Source organism: Trichomycterus rosablanca, chromosome 4 (assembly GCF_030014385.1).
Source record: "Trichomycterus rosablanca isolate fTriRos1 chromosome 4, fTriRos1.hap1, whole genome shotgun sequence".
NCBI lineage: Eukaryota > Metazoa > Chordata > Actinopteri > Siluriformes > Trichomycteridae > Trichomycterus > Trichomycterus rosablanca.
This window is the reverse complement of record NC_085991.1, coordinates 40,712,382-40,729,026: the sequence shown is the minus strand read 5'-3', so window position 1 is coordinate 40,729,026 and position 16,645 is coordinate 40,712,382. Positions and strand designations below refer to the sequence as shown.

At 41.1% G+C, this 16,645-nt stretch overlaps 1 protein-coding gene across 1 annotated transcript in view; it reads right to left on the bottom strand.

Annotated features, from left to right (window-relative positions):
* Nucleotides 1-16,645, bottom strand: part of chrnb1 (cholinergic receptor, nicotinic, beta 1 (muscle)) — a 57,026-nt gene that overhangs the window by 23,253 nt on the left and 17,128 nt on the right. Inside the window, exons 3-8 of the mRNA XM_062993585.1 lie at nucleotides 12,681-12,725; nucleotides 12,032-12,141; nucleotides 8,191-8,299; nucleotides 6,653-6,797; nucleotides 6,182-6,370; nucleotides 5,081-5,304 (exon numbers count right to left, since the gene is read on the bottom strand). Of these exons, the coding sequence (XP_062849655.1) occupies nucleotides 5,081-5,304; nucleotides 6,182-6,370; nucleotides 6,653-6,797; nucleotides 8,191-8,299; nucleotides 12,032-12,141; nucleotides 12,681-12,725 (822 nt within the window). The remainder of the gene's footprint in view (nucleotides 1-5,080; nucleotides 5,305-6,181; nucleotides 6,371-6,652; nucleotides 6,798-8,190; nucleotides 8,300-12,031; nucleotides 12,142-12,680; nucleotides 12,726-16,645) is intronic.

The window sequence follows — 16,645 nt, the reverse complement described above, 5'->3', positions numbered from 1 at the left end:
TTAGCAATCTTCTTATAGCCCAGGCCATCTTTGTGGAGAGCAACAATTCTATTTCTCACATCCTCAGAGAGTTCTTTGCCATGAGGTGCCATGTTGAATATCCAGTGGCCAGTATGAGAGAATTGTACCCAAAACACCAAATTTAACAGCCCTGCTCCCCATTTACACCTGGGACCTTGACACATGACACCAGGGAGGGACAACGACACATTTAGGCACAATTTGGACATGTTCACTGTGGGGTGTACTCACTTATGTTGCCAGCTATTTAGACATTAATGGCTGTGTGTTGAGTTATTTTCAGAAGACAGTAAATCTACACTGCTATACAAGCTGTACACTGACTACTCTAAGTTATATCCAAGTTTCATGTCTATAGTGTTGTCCCATGAAAAGATATAATGAAAAATTTGCAGAAATGTGAGGGGTGTACTCACTTTTGTGATACACTGTATATATATATATATATATATATATATAAGCTACAGTGTATCACAAAAGTAAGTACACCCCTCACATTTCTGCAAATATTTCATTATATCTTTTCATGGGACAACACTATAGACATGAAACTTGGATATAAGTTAGAGTAGTCAGTGTACAGCTTGTATAGCAGTGTAGATTTGCTGTCTTCTGAAAATAACTCAACACACAGCCATTAATGTCTAAATAGCTGGCAACATAAGTGAGTACACCCCACAGTGAACATGTCCAAATTGTGCCCAAATGTGTCGTTGTCCCTCCCTGGTGTCATGTGTCAAGGTCCCAGGTGTAAATGGGGAGCAGGGCTGTTAAATTTGGTGTTTTGGGTACAATTCTCTCATACTGGCCACTGGATATTCAACATGGCACCTCATGGCAAAGAACTCTCTGAGGATGTGAGAAATAGAATTGTTGCTCTCCACAAAGATGGCCTGGGCTATAAGAAGATTGCTAACACCCTGAAACTGAGCTACAGCATGGTGGCCAAGGTCATACAGCGGTTTTCCAGGACAGGTTCCACTCGGAACAGGCTTCGCCAGGGTCGACCAAAGAAGTTAAGTCCACGTGTTCGGTGTCATATCCAGAGGTTGGCTTTAAAAAATAGACACATGAGTGCTGCCAGCATTGCTGCAGAGGTTGAAGACGTGGGAGGTCAGCCTGTCAGTGCTCAGACCATACGCCGCTCACTGCATCAACTCAGTCTGCATGGTCGTCATCCCAGAAGGAAGCTGACACACAAGAAAGCCCGCAAACAGTTTGCTGAAGACAAGCAGTCCAAGAACATGGATTACTGGAATGCCCTGTGGTCTGACGGAACCAAGATAAACTTGTTTGGCTCAGATGGTGTCCAGCATGTGTGGCGGCGCCCTGGTGAGAAGTACCAAGACAACTGTATCTTGCCTACAGTCAAGCATGGTGGTGGTAGCATCATGGTCTTGGGCTGCATGAGTGTTGCTGGCACTGGGGAGCTGCAGTTCATTGAGGGAAACATGAATTCCAACATGTACTGTGACATTCTGAAACAGAGCATGATCCCCTCCCTTCGAAAACTGGGCCTCATGGCAGTTTTCCAACAGGATAACGACCCCAAACACAACCTCCAAGATGACAACTGCCTTGCTGAGAAAGCTGAAGGTAAAGGTGATGGACTAAACCCAATTGAGCACCTGTGGCGCATCCTCAAGTGGAAGGTGGAGGAGTTCAAGGTGTCTAACATCCACCAGCTCTGTGATGTCATCATGGAGGAGTGGAAGAGGATTCCAGTAGCAACCTGTGCAGCTCTGGTGAATTCCATGCCCAGGAGGGTTAAGGCAGTGCTGGATAATAATGGTGGTCACACAAAATATTGACACTTTGGGCACAATTTGGACATGTTCACTGTGGGGTGTACTCACTTATGTTGCCAGCTATTTAGACATTAATGGCTGTGTGTTGAGTTATTTTCAGAAGACAGTAAATCTACACTGCTATACAAGTTGTACACTGACTACTCTAAGTTATATCCAAGTTTTATTTCTATAGTGTTGTCCCATGAAAAGATAAAATAAAATATTTGCAGAAATGTGAGGGGTGTACTCACTTTTGTGATACACTGTATATGGCAGGTGGACCTGTTACAAGCTCTAAATGCTTGACTACTACAGTAAGTGTGGTAAGTAAGTACTATAAGTATCTCAGTAACTTAGAAAAGGAGCTTGTTAATATGGCACATTTATAGAATAATGGTAACCAAGGCAATACAAGGCAAACAAAGCAAAGCAAAAAATGAAATCAGAAAAGTAATGAGTGGCTAAAATAAGAGAAACTAATAAAACTATCAAAAGATATCCAGAGAGAGCAGACAGAAGGGAAAGAAGCCTGCAAGCCCGTGATTTAATTTAGATATCTAAGTCTCCAGTGGATGGCAGGTGGGCATGATACTGTAATCCGCACCACCCAACCAAGCTATATGGCAGGTGGGCCTGTTACAAGCTTTAAATGCTTGACTTCTACACTAAGTGTGGTAAGTAAATACAGTAAGTATCTGAGTAACTTAGAAAAGGAGCTTGTTAACATGGCACATTTATAGAATAATGGTAAGGATGAGAATGGTGCAGATCTGTAACAGGGTGGGTTGTGACTCGTTACAGAGACACCAGATAGAGCCCCGCAAGTTAAGGGTTGAACCCAATATTGAGGATGATTAACCAAGCCAATACAAGGCAAACAACGATCCACAAAGCAAAGAAATGAAATGAGAAAAGTAACGAGTGACCAAAATAAGAGAAACTAATAAAACTATGAAAAGAAATCCAAAGAGAGCAGACAGAAGGGAAAGAAGCCTGCAAACCGTGATTTAATAGACCTACCTCCACCTGGAGTGAATAAATGCTCCATGAGGTGCAGAGACTGCCGGTTTAAGGAACTATAACAGTCAGATATCTAAGTCTCCAGTGGATGGCAGGTGGGCATGATACTGTAATCCGCACCGCCCAACCAAGCTATATGGCAGGTGGGCCTGTTACAAGCTCTAAATGCTTGACCACTACAGTAAGTGTGGTAAGTAAGTACAGTAAGTATCTCAATAACTTAAAAAAGGAGCTTGTTAACATGGCACATTTATAGTGGTAAGTATGAGAATGGTGCAAATCTGTAACAGGGTGTGTCACGTGTTGTTTCAGAGGCGTCAGAAATAGAGCCTCACATCAGTGAGGTTTTGAGGATTTAACCCAACATTGAGAATGCTTAACCAAAGCAATACAAGCCAAATAAAGATCCACAAACCAAAAAATAAAATAAAACTATCAAAAAAATCCAAACCTCTGCAGCCCAAACCAGAAAGAGCAAACAGAAGGGAATTAAAACGACCTACCTCCACCCGGAGTGAATAAATGCTCTATGAGGTGCAGAGACTGCCCATTTAAGTAAATAACAGTCAGTTATCTAAGTCTCCAGTGGATGGAAGGTGGGCATGATACTGTAATCTGCTCCACCCAACCAAGCTATATAGCAGGTGGGCCTGTTACAAGTTCTAAATGCTTGACTACTACAGTAAGTGTGGTAAGTAAGTACAGTAAGTATCTGAGTAACTTAGAAAAAGTAACGAGTGACCAAAATAAGAGAAAGTAATAAAACTATCAAAAGAAATCCAGAGAGAGCAGACAGAAGGAAAAGAAACCTGCAAGCCATGATTTAATAGACCTACCTCCAACTGGAGTGAATAAACGCTCTATGAGGTGCAGACACTGCCAGTTTTAGGAATGAACAGTCAGTTATCTAAGTCTCCAGTGGATGGCAGGTGGGCATGGTACTGTAATCCACACCGCCCAACAAAGCTATAATGCAGGTGGGCCTGTTACAAGCTCTAAATGCTTGGTTACTACAGTAAGTGAGGTACAGTAGCTCTTTAGTGCTGAAGGCATTTTGCTGGTATAGTTTTGAGTAGCTAATTCCTTAAATAGTGAGGCCACTGCTAATCAGTTATTCTGCCTAATGAATTAATTTTTATACTGATGGGAGTGGTCTTTTTAGGATGACACCAACAGGGGTCAAAGAATGTTTAATAAACATACAATAATAATAACAGTAAATATACTACAAGCTAACACCTCTGGTTTTGAATCAGTACTGGTTCCATAAAGAATGCTCAATTGTGTCTTTTAACGCGGTTTAGTGTTCAAGGATTCAATATGGTCCTGTGCATGGCCCTGCTTTCAGAAATGAAACCACTGGTAACGGGCCGAACATTGACAAAGTTTAGCCACTCCAATAGCTTTGGCTGTACAGGGATAATAAAAGCAGTGCCATTGGTCAGGCCAGCATCTACACAGACACAAATTAGCTATGTCTGAGCAAGGGGATGACAAAAGCCCTGTGATGAAGTCCTGGATTTTTCTGCCTTGAGTCCAGTGTTCTTGGTGAAACTGGACTCACCGTGAGCCTGACCAGGATGAAGTGGTTGATAAAAATGAAAAAAAAATGAAAAACCTTATTTTCCTTTTTTTAATAAACCTTAATAATACGCCTGTGTCACTTTTTTTTGAAAAATAGTGTATGTTTAAATCCGAGGGGAAAAGTGCTGAACGGCAGCTTTTTCTAAATCCACAGTTTTACAGAAATGTCATGAACCCAGCAAATGTGGCTGAAGTTTGCTGCAAGGGCAGCATCTCATTTACTCATATTCACCCTTGAATCAAGTCGTCAAACCATTTCGTGACAATGTGTTTTGCTGAGATTTTCATTCATGTCAGCACCTAAGCAAAATCCACACCGGTGTTTCATTTACATTTTACATTTACATTTTAGGCATTTAGCAGACATTTTTACTCAAAGTGACTTACACTGAATACAGTCTAATCAATTGAGGTTTAAGGGCCTTGCTTAGGGGCCCAACAGGTTCAACTTTCAATGATGGTTGACAATTAGAGGACTAGTAATCAGAAGTTGCATGTTCAAGCATCACTACTGCCAGGCTGGCCCCTGAGCAAGGCCCCTAACCCTTGAACAGGCAACCTTCTGATTACTAGTCCAGTACCTTAACCACTAAGCTACCACTGTCACTGTTTCAAGATTTAAATAACCACAACACTTATGTGTACATTGTGTTTTGGGAACTAACCTTGCGCACCCACAGTGGCATGTGGTGGGTGTTTGGTGAACGATGATGCAGATTTAACACCACCACACTGAGAATGACTGAGCACGTCACCAGGACCATGGTGAACATCAGGTAGTTGACGATGGTGGGGACACCCAGAGATGTCTCTGGAACTCTATCAGCCAGCAGGAGCAGAAAGACAGTAAGGGTCAGCAGCACGTTGATGGATAAACCCATTTTCTCTCCTGAGCAGAAAGAAAAAGAGGACGATAAGACCAGGATCACACTACCTGCAATGTTGTATCCCGTTTTATTTAATGCATTTTCTCAATTTTCCTTCCAGTTTAGTGTAGCCAATTAGTCTTCAGTTGCTGGGGACCCACATAGAGTCAGAGGAGGGTATGTTCACCTGACACATGCTCCCTCCAACACGTGCAGAGTCCACCGACCCCTTCTTATTCACCCATACTTTGGTGTATTTGTACGTGAGGCCAGTCTCGCTACAGAGAGTCACGGACTGATCTCCATGTTCCTCCTTGGGCTACTAACCAGGGTCCATACACAGCATCAAACACCCCACTACCTTTTTAGTCCAATCTTTTTTCAACCAGCAGACTAACAGACCCCTGCTAGGGGAGTTTAGAATTCCAGTGCTGGTGTGCTAGTGGAACATCCCACTTATACAATAAAGAGATTGTAGGTTTAAAGACAATTATGATTCCAGTGATGAGTTGATTTTGAGACTAAATTGCAAAATCTGGCAAAAATAATAATTACTGATTCCCTACTGCAATTTATCTGTTTCTGGCTATTTGTGACAGAAAAGCACCCGCTCCTGGCCAGTGGGCAGGCACCATTTTTTTCTTTAAACCAGCCAGTGGTAGATTCTTAAAGAGAGTAATCTTTCTTTACTGTGAGAATGTGCCAGTTGGGTGTGTTGGATGCTAGCCAGGTCTGTGGCACTGCTGACATTTAAACTCAAAGCTCTCAAGCACCCACCAGAGTACCCAAAAGTGATTTTTTAAAATACATATGGGTATTTGAATCTTTATTAACAGCAAGATAAAGGGCTAAAGTGCCTGTGACAGTATCTGTGGGTACATTTGCGCAGACGAGCCTTACCAGCATCAGGTGGCAGGTAGAAATTAAAAATGGCAATGATTGTGATGAGGATGCAGGGCAGGATGATGTTCACCACATAGTACATGGGCTTGCGCTCAATAATCAGGTAGAAAGTGATGTCTTCATAGAGGTCTTGTTTTTTTACGTTTTTCCTGGTAGGTTTGTGACGGATGTGCCACTCTCCGCTTTCTGTGAAAGAAAGCAAATGTTTAAAAGGCAAAGTTTTATTGTCTGTGTGCTTCTTGTATTCACAAAACTCACACTGTTAAAAAAAGTGGATTTAACTCATCCTTAAACTGCTGCTTATGCAGATTTGCAATCTGCAAAACCAATCAAATCTGACCTTGTTCAAATCTGAGTACTAGAATAAGAAGCTAAGTTGATGAACAGTGCAAATCCCTACTGGCAGAGTGAGAATGTTTAATGGTTCATGGTAAGTCTGCTTTCAACTCTTAGATATGAGAGTCGTACCACTGAAACCGGAGTCGAAGACGATTTCTCGTATTTCATTTCCCATCTCATCAAGGGCATACTGGAGATCCACTTCAGACGAATCATAAGTGTAAGAGTGAAAGACCATGGTGCAGTTCTGCCAATCAAAGGGAAAGTATGTGACCTGGAAAAATGAAATGCAATAATAATCAAAATTTGTAGATATGGCAAACAAATATACAGTAAATTTGTGTGGGAATAAAGAAAGACTGTACAAGCTCCAAGTTTATTGGCACCACTGGTAATAATACAAATCATAAAAATCTAACAAATAATCTCAGTTGTTCTTTCCAAATCTAATCATTTTCAATTCCCCACTTTAATTAATCTTTTGCTGGCCGAGGACAGCAGCAGAATAGCACCCATCCCTGGCAAAATATAATTAAAATGTCACAATTATTGTCTGAATTTGTTATTTCTGCATGTTTCCAAGACAGTATTTCTTCACCTAAATGCTTAAAGGATATTTAAGCAAAATGTTTTAAGAATGTCTCTAGATCATCCAGGCTTCTTGGTCCTCTACTGTTGCACACAATTACCACCCAAACCAGCCTCTTATAACCCAAAGTACACCTGCCAAACTTCTTGCCAAATCCGAGTAACAGGTTCTCTTGGCAATAAACTGAAAGCTAGACTACCAACAGCAACTGCGCTTCGGGTCTCCTTATGCCAGAGCCTGTAATGTAGCACTCATCATCTGTCTCTGGAATGTGGGGTTAGCTATGCTCAATTCATTACATTTTGTCTACCCATAAATAGCACCCTTACAAAATTCAGACACCGCAGCACCTGATTGAGGACAACCCAGATTGTCTGACAGATTTTTCAGAAAGAGTGACAGAATAATACGGTTAACTAACAGAATCACAGATACTGGTTAGACACAAACCCTTATTGGACTGATCTATCTAACATGGATGTCTAAGTCATGGCATGGCAGAGTATGGGGTACCCAAAATGTGGGACCTTTCTTCATAAAAGGATTTCAGGATTTCTTTAAACAAGATACATGGACACTTAGTCGGTTATGTGGGCAATCAGTTGGGGCAGTAGTCTAATTCAGTAGCCAATCACTGCTGAGATCTTGACCTCTTAACCTGGCTGGCATCCAACAGACACAACAGACACTGTGCCATAGAAATGTTGTAACCTCTGCTGATTGGTCGAGGCGTCTGCATATGGGGTGGAAAGACTCATGGAGCAGCATAGTGTTTCATTAAGTGGTGCAAACTCCATCAAGAAGCTGTCTTGATAGTCTGATAGTCTGCAGCTCTTCACAATGAGGGCAGTTTTACTAGTCCTACCTTGTAAACTTTTTTCTATATCCACAACTGTCCGATTAAAAAAAAAAAAAGGCTTGTTACTAAAGGTACTCTTGATCTTTAGCTAATAAGATTGCTATTTACCACTACAGTAATTGATTTATATTAAATTAAATGTACCAGAGTGTAAATCCAAAAACTATAAAGACAGTGTGCCGAATGTAAGGCATTGTGTTAAATTAGACATTTTTCTACCTTAACCCCACATGAGCTGCGGTAAAGAGCAGGAGGAGTCCACGTCACTCTGCCATTACTATAGGCTTGAACATGGACGTGTAGAGCCACATCGAACACTCCATCATTACTGCAGACACACACATAAGGGTTAAGCTGATGTAAATGACTCTGTACACAGTGACATCTTGACAGTTGGTAATGTACTGTATATAAATATTGGACATCAGTATAAAAAAACTAATGTCCTAAAAAACAATCTACTTACAAGTGTGTAATAACAGTTATCCTTAAAAAGTTAGATATAAGACAAAAAGTAAAACACTCAATTTATAGAACATGCTGAGAAGAAATTGGGTAATACACCTAAGCTAAAGTACCAACTGGCCATCAGAGCACTGACACACTGGGCCAACACTGAATGTGAAAGTGCACAGAGGTAGGAATCTCTAGACATGTCATGATATAATGTGATTATGATTTAGGGTACCAAGATTATTAATTAATGTGTTTTAAAGATGTATTATTATGGTATTGGGTGGCATGGTGGTTGATTGTCTTAATAGAAAGAAGTGCTCAAAGGGAGCAGTAGAACCCACCAAGAGGTTGTTGGGTGGCCAGGAGGACATGAATGCTTTGGTGTCTGGTAGGGACCAACAGAAGGGCTACTATTGTTCAAACTGTACCTAATTTTTACTTGGTTGATGTGGTCACAATGACTGTGTAAACCTAAATGCCCACATTAACTCCTGTCCACTGGTAAAAGCACCCACAATTGGTGCTTCCACACAGGCATCAGAAGTATCAGAAGATCAGGTGGCTGGGCATGTGAGCATCATTTGTCCATCAAAGAGACATGTCAGGATGCACTGCAGGACGATCCACATCACAACATAAAGAAGTGGAAGGACCTCCTCAAGGATGTTAAATGGATCACCTAATCTATTATTTTAAATAAGAAGTATTTAAAAGTATTTAACCTAAATTAAATGTAGCCGAAACGTTTAAGTCAAAAGTATGTAGATTAAACCTAAATGAAAACTGTAACCAGTCTGCTTCAATTAGAGTTATAAACATATTCATCACAAAACATCCTTTAGTAACACTGTATTACAAGAAAGATTCTTTATGAATCCAAAAAGCACTCAAGGGAGGCCAGTAAAAAAGCCATTCATAAAATGTAGAAGAAACTGTACACTTCTTATCATGTTTGTGGCTAATGGTGCTTAACAGAGATAGCAAAGCAGGCTAGGAGGCAGCATCAATCACTACAGCTAAGCAGAGGAAAGTGAGCGTACTCTATGGTGATCTGTGGCCGTTGGGGGAGATGCCGAGGCAGCTGAGATGAACAAATTTACAGTAGAACTAATGAAGGTCCATCTACCATAATTCACTTCTGGGCTGTAAAAGTAGTGGGTTTTATAGTGCGGAAGAAAGTCTGAATGTCTGCAGGTTTATGAGTATATAGAGTAAAGCAACTTTTTATGACTTTTTTTTGCAAACTTATTGATCACCAAAGGTGCAATAAAGAGTTGCACCTTTTAAATGATTAGGTATATTCCATACAAGAGTGTAAATCACTGGGAAGTGTCACTGCAAAAATCTATTTTAAGAAAGGGAATTTATATTTATATTAATAATACTAAATGACAGGTGAGCTGGTACAGTCTTATGGGCGGTAGCACTGTCGGCTTACAGCAAGAAGGTCCTGGGTTCAATTTCCAGGTAAAGCGGTCCGGGTCCTTTCTGTGTGGAGTGTGCATGTTCTCCCTGTATCTGCCAAAAATTCCTATGGTTACCTTCCACAGTCCAAAGACATGCAGTCAGGTTAATTGGAGATACTAAAGGCCCCCTAGGTAAGGGTGTGTAAATGTGTCTGTGTGTATCTGCCCTGTGATGGACTGGCAACCTGTCCGGGGTGTTTTCTGTGTTTTGTCCTGTGAATTTGACCCACCTCGACTCTGAATAGGATAAAGCGGCGGTCAAACAGATAATGAATGAATGACAAATACCAATTTATTGATCCTTTGCACCACTACTTACTACATCAAAGTACATCAAAGTAGTTGTCATTATTAATTATTGACCCCTGATTTGACATACTATTTAGTTTGGTATGCAGTATGGGGTGGCACGGTGGCTAAGTGGGTAGCACAGTCGCCTCACAACAAAAAGGTCCTGGGTTCGATACCCAGGCGGGGCGGTCCGGGTTCTTTCTGTGCAGAGTTTGCATGTTCTCCCCGTGTCTGCATGGGTTTCCGTGGTCTGCGTGGGTCAGGTTAATTGGAGACAATGAATTGCCCTATAGGTGAATGGGTGTGTGTGTGTGTGTCTGCCCTGCAATGGACTGGCACCCCTTCCGGGGTGTTACTGTGTGCCTTGCACCCATTGAAAAGCTGGGATAGGCTCCAGCACCCCCCTGCAACACTAATTGGATAAGCGGTTAAGAAAGTGAGTGAGTGAGTGAGTGAGTATGCAGTATGGGTAAACTGTGTTATCAACAGGCAAAAGTAATGGCAATACAATATCTATTATCTTGCATTGTGGCTTTTCTCCCTGAAGGGCATCACCCTGGTGCATTTAAGTCTCTCAATTGAGTAAAGACTCAGAAGACTCTGGAGTAATGACACATTTCATAGTCTCCAGGCAATAAAAATACATAGAAGTATGTACAACGTACCAAAGGCAATGCCTGGAACAGAAAAGAACGGGAGACGGACGTGATGTAAATGTTTATGAACTTTGCTTAGCCAAACAGCAAATCATTGTTCTTCCTACATAATATTAGCAAAAGTAGAAGCCCTGGCTTGTCTACCCAGTCTAAATGACTAGTTGATTACCAGGATGGAAAGGCAAAAGTGCTAGTGTCAGTATTTTCAGGGCTTTATTTGAAAAGCAGTATTTGTCATTGAAATGCAATGTTACAATACATCGAATTAAATAATAAAACCCATAAATTTGTGTAAAAGTGAGTGAAATAGCTCTAAATAAAAGACCAAGCTGTCCTTAACAAAGAAAATAGTTCTGACAGTAAAAACCCTTGAGTAGCCCTTAGGTAAATTGGTTAAATTGCCACTAAAGTTGCACTGAGTACTACTGAGAGATTTAATATTGTGCTATTTGGCATCACACTTCCTTCTGTTTTCATATGGAAAAACATTTTATGGACTCACTAGTGCTCCAGATTTTTTCTACTTTCCTTACAATAATTAAAAATGAATTATTGACCAGTACACCTGACAGCATAAGTCTAAGGTGCTATTTCCTAATCTTACGTTCAGACCTGCTGCAAAGCGACACAACAAAGTAACCAGTTGTCATATATTTTTAATTAGAGCTTGCAATTTTCGCCTGACTGGGGTGGAGCACATGTTAGCAATGAAAAGTGGGTGGAGTCATCGACATGAAATGCAAATTAGGAGCAATGTGATGTGGCGATTACCAATAGGATCTGAGCATTAAGCAGAGTGGTACATGCATTACCACCACTGTTCATGTTGACTGCACAACCAGTGATGCACTACACAGGAGTAAAATTGATAGATAAGCATTACATAGTTTTTTTTTCTATATGCTCTGTAGATACTAGGTAGTAAATAATTCTGTACTTTTTAAAACCATGGCAACCAAACACCCAAAGGCGATGATAATGCTGCCAGTGTGAACACTGTGTGATGAGCGATCAGTGATTAAGACGACAAGAGGTAAAAAATCGCTGCCCTGTCTAACGGGGTTATACATGGTGGCAATGTCTGCCATATCATTAGTTAAATGCTGATGCCACACAACATTACACCAAGACATTAAAAAGGGAGAAAAATAACCTTTCAAACTTTAGTCTACTGTGTGGTTACATACTCACTTATTAATAAGAACAATATCTGGGAGCCACACTTTTCCTGCAGGTATTCTTAGTACATCAATTCCATCATGCTCTTTGGGATTCCAAGACAATCTGTGATCCTTCCACTCCTGCAATATGAACCATAAAAACACACTTTAATTCCTAAGGGTAGACCATAAATGTTATTCTTAAGTTTCAATATGAATGAAAAAGAGGTACTTATGTGATTGGAATAATAACCCAATACTGTAAAGACAAGCAAGGACAAAATGAGCAAAAAGCAAAGCGTGACAGAATAGAAATGGAAAATCACACCATCAGATTTTCCACCATCTGCCATTAATTATATGTGATGCAATTTCTTTGTGCATTTGTCTGTGAATAATATCTGGAACATTTGAATAATGTTTCATTTTGTCTAATTCGTCTTTATTGTTTCCAGTGTTCATCGCTTGTGCATTACGATTGCCACTCGTGTTGTGTTGGCATTTTGGCCCAATAAGCTGAGGCGATACTAAAGCTGGCATTTCACAAATCAAGTAAAATACTTTGTAAATCGAAAACGATACACTGGTTAAATGTTTATTTTCGGAGTGAAGGCATTTCCCCATCTGCTCCTGCTAGAAAGTCAAACAGAGAATCATAGCTGTGAAGAATTGATGCTTACCAGATTCATGATTACCACAGTGTTCATCTCTTCATCTTTCATATTCTGTAGAGGGAAAAACATGAAAATGTACATTAATAATTTAATAAGTCTTAATTATTACATTTTTGTTAGATGTACAGTATAGCTAGTGGAAACACTCAAACTATTGAAAGCCTCATTCAGTATGTACAGGGTATTCAGTATGTAGCATATCCAATATGTATCTGTAGAGTATTCAATATACATCTCCAGACAGTACTGGATTTTCAGTGGTTCAATTAATCTCACAACCTGTTCAGACCTGTTTTTTGAACTGGTTCCATTTAGGCCTTATAGAACCATGGTTCTTTTTAAAGAACCGGCTCATGTTTCTACAGTTTTTGGGAGACAAGAAGGCATTACCAAAGGTATCATTGCACAACGGAAGTAAATAGTACTAACATGACAGCGCAGCGTGTAGATTACCTGCGAGCATTTGTGCATTGATCAACTATTAGTGATTAAAAAACACGTAGAAGGCGACTCTGAGCGAGACAAAATGTTTTTTTTTTTTTTTACCCCTTTTTCTCCCCTTTTAGCGCATCCAATTGTTCAATTAGCATCGTGCTTCCTCTCTGTCTATGCCGAACCCTGCCCTGACGGAGGTGATTGAAGCTAACCCGTATCCCCTCCGAAACACGAGCAGCAGCCAGATGCATCTTTGCCACCCACACATTGACGAGTTTGGCGCCACCTAGCGTTGCATGCGGAGAGACACACCCTAAGGGCACCCTCTCCCATCTCTGTGTAAGCGCCTCCAATCAGCCGGAGAACGCAATCGCATTCTGACAGAGAGACCCACATCCGGTTCTTTGTCCCACCCCCCACATGAGCAACCGGCCAATCGTTGCTCATATAGCCACTCAGCTTCGAACCGGTAAAGCAAGGCTGGATTCGATACCACGCTTCTCAGAATCCAGCCCTGGTTGCAGCGCGTTTCTTTTTACCGCTGCGCCACCTGAGCGGCCTACAAATGGTATGTTTAACGTTTTTATTTGCAGATGTTTAGTATACTCGGGTGAAAAAGAATATATATACAGTGAGGAAAATAATTATTTGATCCCCTGCTGATTTTGTAAGTTTACCCCCTTACAAAGACTTGAACAGTCTATAATTTTTATGGAAGGTTTATTTCTGTATAAAAGACTCCTGTCACAGAATTAGTTTCTTCCATCTAAATCTCTCGACCACCATGGGCAAGAGCAAAGAGCTATCAAAGGACATCAGGGACAAGATTGTAGACCTGCACAAGGCTGGAATGGGCTACAAGACCATCAGCAAGACGCTTGGTGAGAAAGAGACCACTGTTGGCACGATCATTCGAAAATGGAAGAAATACAAGATGGAGCTCCATGCAAGATCTCACCTCGTGGGGTAAGAATGATTCTGAGAAAGGTGAGGTCAGCCCAGTATTACACGGGAGGAGCTTGTCAATGATCTCAAGGGAGCTGGGAGCAGTGAAATGCTGGATATGACCCCAAGAACACCATCCCCACTGGGCATTTCTCTGCCTCCAAACAAAGAGCTCAATTTTGGTATCATCTGACCATATCACATTCTCCCAAGCTTTCTCTGAATCATTCAGGTGTTCACTGGCAAACTTCAGACGGGCCTGTACATGAGCCTTCTTGAGCAAAGGGACTTTTCCGGCACTGCACGATCTCAATCCATTACGGCGAAGTGTGTTACTAATAGTTTTCTTGGTGACTGTGCTCCCAGCTCCCTTGAGATCATTGACAAGCTCCTCCCATGTAATTCTGGACTGACCTCACCTTTCTCAGAATCATTCTTACCCCACCAGGTGAGATCTTGCATGGAGCTCCAGAGTGAGGGTGATTGACTGTGATCTTGTATTTCTTCCATTTTCGAATTATCGCACCAACAGTGGTCTCTTTCTCACCAAGCTTCTTGCTGATGGTCTTGTAGCCCATTCCAGCCTTGTGCAGGTCTACAATCTTGTCCCTGACGTCCTTTGATAGCTCTTTGGTCTTGCCCATGGTGGTCGAGAGATTTGAACGAAAGAAACTGATTCTGTGACAGGAGTCTTTCATACAGGGACAGGACTAATTTGTGTGCCTTTTGTGCACATAACCGGTCTGTGGGGGTCAGAATTCTTGCTGGTTGGTAGGGGATCAAATACTTATTTCCCTTAATTAAATACAAATTAATTTATAACTTTTATTTAATGTTTTTTTTCTGTATTTTTTGTGGATATTCTGTCTCTCTCTGTTAAAATAAACCTTCCATAAAAATTAGACTGTTCAAGTCTTTGTAAGGGGGTAAACTTACAAAATCAGCAGGGGATCAAATACTTATTTTCCCCACTGTATATATACAGTATACACTGCCTGGCCAAAAAAAAGGTCACCCACTCTAATATTTCGTTGGACCGCCTTTAGCTTAGATTACGGAACACATTCGCTGTGGCATCGTTTCCACAAACTTCTGCAATGTCACAACATTTATTTCTGTCCAGATTTGCATTAATTTTTCCCCAAGATCTTGTATTGATGATGGGAGATTTGGACCACTGCGCCAAGTCTTCTCCAGCACATACCAAAGATTCTCAATGGGGTTCAGGTCTGGACTCTGTGGTGGCCAATCCATGTATCCTCTTTCACAATTTGAGCCAGATGAATCCTGGCATTGTCATCTTGGAATATGCCTGTGCCATCAGGGAAGAAAAAAATCCATTGATGGAATAACCTGGTGGTTCAGTATATTCAGGTAGTCAGCTGACCTCATTCTTTGGGCACATAACGTTGCTGAACCTAAACCTGACCAACTTGTACAGTAGGCACTAGGCATGATGGGTGCATCACTTCAGCCGCCTCTCTTCTTACCCTGATGCGCCCATCACTCTGGAACAGGGTAAATCTGGACTCATCAGACCACATGACCTTCTTCCATTGCTCCAAAGTTTAATGTTTATGCTCCCTAGCAAATTGAAGGCGTTTTTGCTGGTTAGCCTCACTGACAAGTAGTTTTCTTAAGGCTACACAGCTGTTTAGTCCCAATCCCTTGAGTTCCCTTCACATTGTGCGTGTGGAAATGCTCTTACTTTTACTATTAAACATATCCCTGATTTCTATGTAGTTTTTCTACCATTTGATTTCACCAAACGTTTACGTGATCGCCAATCACGATCATTCAAGATTTTTTTCCGACCACATTCCTTCCTCAAAGATGATGTTTCCCCACTGTCCTTCCACTTTTTAATAAAGCGTTGGACAGTTCTCAACCCAATTTTAGTAGTTTCAGCAATCTCCTTAGATGTTTTCTCTGCTTGATGCATGCCAGTAATTTGACCCTTTTGAAACAGATTAACATCTTTTTTCACGACCACAGGATGTGTTTTTCGACATGGTTGTTTAACAAATGAGAAGCTACTCACTGCATCAGTTAGGGTTAAATAACTTGTTGCCAGCTGAAACATAATCACCCATGCAGTAATTATCCAATGGGAGGCTCATACCTATTTGCTTAGTTAAATCCAGGTGGTGACCTTTTTTTGGCCAGGCAGTGTATATATAATAATAATAATGATAATGCATTTTATTATTATACAGTATATATACAGGGGTTGGACAAAATAACTGAAACATCTGTCATTTTAGTGTGGGAGGTTTCATGGCTAAATTGGACCAGTCTGGTGGCCAATCTTCATTAATTGCACATTGCACCAATAAGAGCAGAGTGTGAAGGTTCAATTAGCAGGGTAAGAGCACAGTTTTGCTCAAAATATTGATGTCACCCACAACATTATGGGTGACATACCAGAGTTCAAAAGAGGACAAATTGTTGGTGCACGTCTTGCTGGCGCATCTGTGACCAAGACAGCAAGTCTTTGTGATGTATCAAGAGCCACGGTATCCAGGGTAATGTCAGCATACCACCAAGAAGGACAAACCACATCCAACAGGATTAACTGTGGACGCAAGAGG